The sequence below is a fragment of the Sturnus vulgaris genome, chromosome 5 (genome assembly GCF_052056855.1).
Source record: "Sturnus vulgaris isolate bStuVul1 chromosome 5, bStuVul1.hap1, whole genome shotgun sequence".
In the NCBI taxonomy this organism is placed as follows: domain Eukaryota; kingdom Metazoa; phylum Chordata; class Aves; order Passeriformes; family Sturnidae; genus Sturnus; species Sturnus vulgaris.
The window spans coordinates 53263926-53270658 of NC_142247.1; the positions used below are offsets into that span (position 1 = coordinate 53263926).

Here is a 6733-nt window from a genome sequence, read left to right on the forward strand (position 1 = left end):
ACATTCTTGCTGTTCAGATGTCTAGCTGACGTCTGATGCTTAAAATGGAGCATGCTTTCATCCCTTCATGCATTGTCGTAAGCCCCCGATGATTACTCTTAAAAGGGTGCCTCTGGCTATGCAGAGAAACAGTTGCTGACCACACAGAGACACAGCTTGTTTGCTTCAGCTTTCTTGAATGCCTGGTCACTTCAGCTTTGTACCAGCCTGACCAAAGCAGGACCATGTCTACCTTTGGGTATAGAAGAGAGCTCAGTAAATATGAAGACATTGATGAAGATGAGCTCCTTGCTTCTCTCACTGAAGAGGAGCTGAAGGAGCTGGAGCGGGAGCTAGAGGACATAGAGCCCGACCGTAACCTTCCAGTGGGACAACGGCAGAAGAGCCTGACAGAGAAAACACCAACAGGGACTTTCAGCAGGGAAGCGCTGATGGCCTACTGGGAGAGGGAGACCAAGAAACTTCTGGAAGAAGAGAGGTTGGGTGCATGTGAGAAGGTAAGATGCTGAGGCATTTGCTGTTTCCTAGAGATATTTAGTTTTATTCTTCATTGGCATGATCTCACTGACTGATTTAATTTCTTTTCAGTCTCTTGTAGCAATTTTAAGTACGTTGTTAGCCATACCTCTGTGCCTGTCACAGCACTGAGTATTAGCTCAGAGAACCTCAGAGAGGTTTTGCTCTCTGTAGAGGTACCTTAAGTGCTCAGTTCAGAATGGAAGAAAGTGCCATAAAAACTATCATTAGTAATTAAAATAGGAAAAAATTTAAATGGCGTGTTAGAAATTAATAGGTAGAGCTGTGGGCTTTTGGATAGCATTTGATTTTTTTGAGAAAGCTACACAAAATGCCTTTTCCTTTCCTTAAAAACAGCCAGTATTAACTGCTGAGAAGCATGTAAGAAAGGTAGTTTTGAATACATGTTGTGTCAGAAGTTGAGTAAGTGGATGCCAGGCTTTGTGCTCACTGGAAGAAAGCAGCTTGTGTTGCTTTGTTTCTGCTGAGGATCCTTGGCATGGTTCAAGAGTCTTCTGGTAACTGTTGTCAGAGGGCAGCTGCACATTATTTAAGAAATGGCCTGGAATAGAGTCATCAGTCAAATCATTTAACTGCATTTGCCCCCAAAAATACAACCTATAGTGTTTTTTAGGCAACTCATCCCGCAAAATAAAAATGTTAGTAATAAAAGACATTTCCTGAACTGCAAATGAACAGTACAGCTGAGCAGGAATGAAGGGCTCAGTCTTGGCAAGCAGTGAGCACTCTCAGTCTCAGCCGATGTCCCCGTTGGCACTCCTGATACTTGCTAAAAGTATATGAGACTTTTAATGGGACTTTTATACTTGCTAAAAGTGTCCGTGAGACTGAGCCCAACCAAAAACCAATTTCTGTTTTCATGAGGGCTCCAGGTAATTTCAAAGCAAAGTGAGAACTTGGGAATTTTTAAGCACTGCTTCATACCAAGCTCTTACTCTGTTTATAGGGACACATTTTCCCATGTGTAAGCAGAGAATAATACAACAAAGGCAAAGGCAGCAAAACTGAACTCAGAACCTCTAACAGCCTTGATTCAGGAGCTTATTTCATTTGCAAGGAAATAATTGTAGTTTATACATTAGATAAAATATCCTCCTAGAGGAAAGTCAGATGGATTAAATTACCCTGCAATATCTGGGATGTTTTTGCATGTATTTTCTCTGGTTTGTGAATGGTGTTATAAGGTTTTTGCAGGCAAGACAGAGACCAGTAGCTGTCATCAGACCATTAGTATCAGCTTGCAGACATCAACTTTGCTCCCTGTTTGTCAGCCCTAGAGAGTAAATGGCAAGATTAATCTTTATTTCCAGCTTAGCCTGGAACCTGAAACCTGGACAGTTCTAAAAAACTTGCTGAGCAGGTCTAGTTGAATATCTTATACAATGGCAGGATCTTTTTTTTTCTTTTTCCATGTATATATAGCATTAATGATGGATACTGGCTAAACGTCCAAGTCCTGGCAAAAGACTCAATACTTTTTGATGTGAGAAAAAACTTCCTAAGTGCATCCTTAAATAAGAAAAGTTTGATATGCTGATATAGAGGTCACAAAGACTCTCCACTGATGGTAATAAGAAAACTCCTTGGAAAACAATTTTCTTATTGTTTTCAACTGTCTGGAAATTATGCACCTTTATCTAAGATGGTTATTCATGCTCCTTCTATAGTAAGTGATGACAGATCAGCTGGTCCAAAAGGCAAACAATTTGCAGATAGCCTTTTAGGGTGAATAACTTGTTCTCCAGAGATATTTACCTCTGCATTGACTCTCTTAGTCCTAACTTTTCGTCAAATTACTCCCACAAATTAAGGTGAAACCCTACAAGGTGCCTGCAGCAGTCCTATACCACAGTGCTGCCATAGTAAGAATACATCTCTGTATTCAATTTCAGAATTATCATGCAGATTATTATAATACCAGACAATGTATGTGACAGGCAACTAAATTCTGCCTTTGACCTCAGAAATGCCACAAAAAAAAAAAAAGTATGTTTTTATTAATCTAGCATCACGGAACAAATCAATAATGCATTTAAGGGCACCTCCTTCTGCTCATCTGTAGTATATATTTTTATAAGTATTATATATAATATATAATATATTATTTTATATATTTTATAAGTATATATTTTTTATCTGTAGTATATATTTTTTATTATATTTTATAAGACTGCTGTTTTCCAGTCTTAAAGCCCTACACATATATAGAAAATACAGATATAAATCTTAATCCCATAATAAGCCTCTAGGTAGCACAGTATCTCTCAGCATAAGGGCCTGCTGCACGTGTTCTACAGGAGAAGCAATAGGGCTGGGTCCTACAACATCTCTGTGTGCAGGCCAGTGCAGTCAGACCCTGCAAGACCCAAAGGTACTGAATGATCAGGAACATCAGGCAGAAACAGCTTAATGTCCTGTTTTTTAAGAGTCACAGTTCTGCAAACATTACAATTAGCATCTTTCTTGCATATGTCCCAGCACAGAATTCTACTGAAAATTGTGAAACAGTACCATGCATTTTAACAGTTCTCTATTTTCAGAGCCAGATAATTAAGCAAACCTAAAACTGCACCAGTTGTCTAAAAATAGGCTGAACTGTTAGTAACACTTTAGTTTTCCAGAAACAGAATCGCTGTGTCTCTGCAGAGTGTACTCACTTTGGAAAATACACTCTAGTATTTTACAGAGATTAAAACACAAATATTGCTAAAGTAGTGCATACAGAACAATTATAATTCAACCAAAATTTTATGAACATTTACAATTGTAAAGAAAAATGCATACTTATAGTTTTTCCAGCAGACAAAACATGACACGGAAGATCTTTTTGAGCAAGAGGTTTAAGGTTGGTTGTAGGTTCTGTCATGCCCCATAGATGCCCTGGATTCCCCTATGTGCAGAGTGAGGCTTTCCTAGGGTGAAGACCTGTTCCTGCTCCTCTGCAGAGAGTTCTCTTTTGCTACCATGACTGATAAAGGCAGCTTTGGTATATGGTTCCAAATTTGCCTTCCTGGTACCCACCAAACACACTAAAATAACCTTGTATTTCATAAAGACAATGCATTTTCTCTGTAGACAATGAGTTATAACAATTTACAGTATGGCAGCTGGCAGTAAGCACTGGCTTAGCTCTTGATAAACACGAAGGAATTCATGGGTTGTTGACATGTGGTTACATGTCACCTGTGGGAATGCATCTCAATCCTTTCTTCACAAATAGTTTATTAGTATGTATAGCCCATGCAGTACATCCAAAGTATTTTTGACATGACTTCTCTAATTCAGTATTGTTTTGCATGCTGGTATACAAGACTACACATGCAGGCACTATTTGTATCTTAAAGCATCGCAACCTTTAATTTTTTAGACATACTAACATATGCAAGGGAGTCTGAGATGTCTAATCCTCATGAAATGAAGAAGCTTGTTGCTCATGTTCATTCTGAAATTGTTGTTTTATGTTTCTGCTGTCAGGGATACAAATTATATCCCCTTGTAGACATGCCAGTACATAGAAAAACTGAAGTATGTCTGTGTTATAATACCTTGTATCAAGTTTTCTCTTGGCAGAAATCACTGACATTGGCAAAGTAGTTGCAACTTATGCTAAGCATTTGCTAAAGAATGTAAAAGGAATAATGTTTAAAAGGTGTTAGATTAAACATTTTCTGTTCTCCTAACTGTATCTGTTTGTTTTTAGCTTTCAATGTTAACTTAGTGTCAGTATAATTGTTCCTGTGCTAAAAGGCAGTAGTTACATTACTTCAATCATGTTTAACATCCACACCTACGTTCCTGTTCAGGATTCTGAGCAAGAAGAAGACAATTCAGAACTTCAAGAAGAATGTTTCACAGAAAGCAATAGTGAAGTGTCTGAGGAGGCATATACGGAAGAAGATGATGAAGAAGATGAGGAGGAAGATGAAGGTGAGAGTGATGATGAAAATGAGGAAGAGCAAAATGCTGCAGCTGGCAGGTGTTCTGACCATATCAGACACAAAAAGTGTAATGGTGCAAAGGACAATGAAAATTTCCTCAATGGCCATGATGGAAAAGACAGTGATAATCGGAGCTTCAAAAGCAGTGCCATCCACCCCTGTGGAAACCCAACCGTTATTGAAGATGCTTTGGAAAAAGTTAGGAGCAACGACCCTGACACCACAGAGGTCAATCTGAACAACATTGAGAACATCACATCACAGATGCTTATACAATTTTCTCAAGCCCTGAGGGACAACACAGTGGTTAAGTCATTCAGCTTGGCTAACACCCATGCTGATGACAATGTGGCAATAGCTATTGCTGGTATGTTAAAAGTTAATCAGCATATAACTAGTCTGAATATTGAATCAAATTTTATCACAGGCAAAGGTGTGCTGGCCATCATGAGAGCTTTGCAGCATAACAAGGTTCTAACAGAACTGCGGTTCCACAATCAAAGGCACATCATGGGCAGCCAGGTGGAAATGGACATAGTCAAACTGTTGAAAGAGAACACCACTCTGGTAAAGCTGGGGTACCACTTTGACCTTGCTGGCCCAAGAATGAGCATGACAAGTATCCTGACAAGAAACATGGATAAACAAAGGCAAAAGCGCATGCAGGAGCAGCGGCAACAAGAGTCAGGTTGTGACGGAGCTATCAATCCAAAGACCAAAGTTTTGCAGAAGGGAACACCTCGGTCCTCGCCTTATGTGTCGCCTAAAAGCTCACCGTGGTCTTCCCCAAAGCTCCCGAAGAAAGCACTGCCAGTGAAATGTCAGCCTTCAGCACCTGCACCCCCACCTCCCCTTCCCCCTTCGCCACCACCTCCCCCTCCTCCTCCCCCTCCTCCGGTTATTCCAGAGAAGAAGGTCCCTACCAGGAATATAGCTGAAGTCATCAAACAGCAAGAAAGCTCAAAAAAAGCCTTACATAATGGACAGAAAAAGAAAAAAGGCAAAAAAAGCAGAAAACATGAGAACAGCATATTGAAAGAAATTAAAGATTCTTTGAAATCAGTCTCAGACAGAAAATCAGAGGAAGGTTCACGGCCCTCCACGCGGCCATCCACCCCACAAAGGTCTCTCCATGACAATCTTATGGAAGCAATTCGGGCAAGCAGCATAAAGCAATTAAGGCGGGTAAGTAAGAGATCCTAGTTCAGTAACTGATTGTGCTCCAAATATAGCACAAGCTCAGTTAATTTTAGTACACGCATTGAGTTAAAAAAAAAAAAATCTTAGAAATGTGAACATAATAAAGCACCTGGGAGGAGGCTTCCCTCTGATTAGGCTTTTTCAGCACAGTAATATCTGTCTGATTGTGATTTCGACAGAAATTGGAGTTCTTTCCCAGGCTCAGTCTTGTTATGGGAGATGATGTGTAGCCCAGAGTTCTTGGCAGTGTATGTCTGGCAGGAATTTCAGGTATTTTGCCATCTAGACTGTACAGCAAGTGTAATGAATGCTCTTCCCACCCCTGTTTCATAGGTGGAGGTACCAGAAGCCCTTCGGTGAAAGCCTGGATGACAGAAGAAGCAGAGCAGTGATGGAGGGGAGGCTGCTTCTCCTTTCACTGGTGGTAACAGACTGTCTAGAAAGCTGCTTCCAAAGTATACTCTTAGATTCAAGCCATTTCTCTTTTATTTCAAACAAATAAACCCGCTAAATACAAAATAATGCTTTAAGGATCCATTTGCATTGTAATCTGTAAATATGGAAATAATTTTCTTTTTTATTTAATGAGATTTATATTGAGACGTTGTTGCTTATTTAGATATTCTTGTCAATATCTGGTTGCACATCACTGGACAAGTTCTTTACACTGAGATGTAATAATTTACCAGCCTGTGATTTCTTTTTTTTTTCCCTATGAATTTAAAATAAATGTGGTTTGAAGCTTTCAAGCAGACACATAGTCCTGGATTTCTGTGCTTGAAAACCCATCAGATGGTTGCATCAAGTTCATGAGCATTTGGGAAGTCTTCTGGAAAAGAACCTGAGATCTTTCTCAGCTGCACCTGAGCCTCTGTGGAGGATAGTACCTGAGCCCATATGTTAGTGCAGTTTCATATTTGCATTGGAAAAAATGGTTTATAAGGCTGTATACCACTAAAACTAAGCTATGGGCTGTGTCAGGTCACTAATGTTGCACACCAAGTCCTGAACCTTAGCCTAAAGAACTGGGAGATGAATAGAGCTGTAATTGGCTTATA

General features: G+C 39.7%; 1 protein-coding gene across 1 annotated transcript; it reads left to right on the forward strand.

The window, feature by feature from the left end:
- The first annotated feature begins 122 nt into the window (after window positions 1–122).
- LMOD2 (leiomodin 2) lies at window positions 123–6427 on the forward strand. The gene is made up of 3 exons (XM_088165723.1): window positions 123–497; window positions 4341–5660; window positions 6009–6427. The coding sequence occupies exons 1-3, from the start codon at window positions 225–227 to the stop codon at window positions 6033–6035; spliced, it is 1620 nt and encodes a 539-aa protein (XP_088021849.1). The 5' UTR covers window positions 123–224; the 3' UTR covers window positions 6036–6427.
- The last annotated feature ends 306 nt before the right edge of the window (window positions 6428–6733 follow it).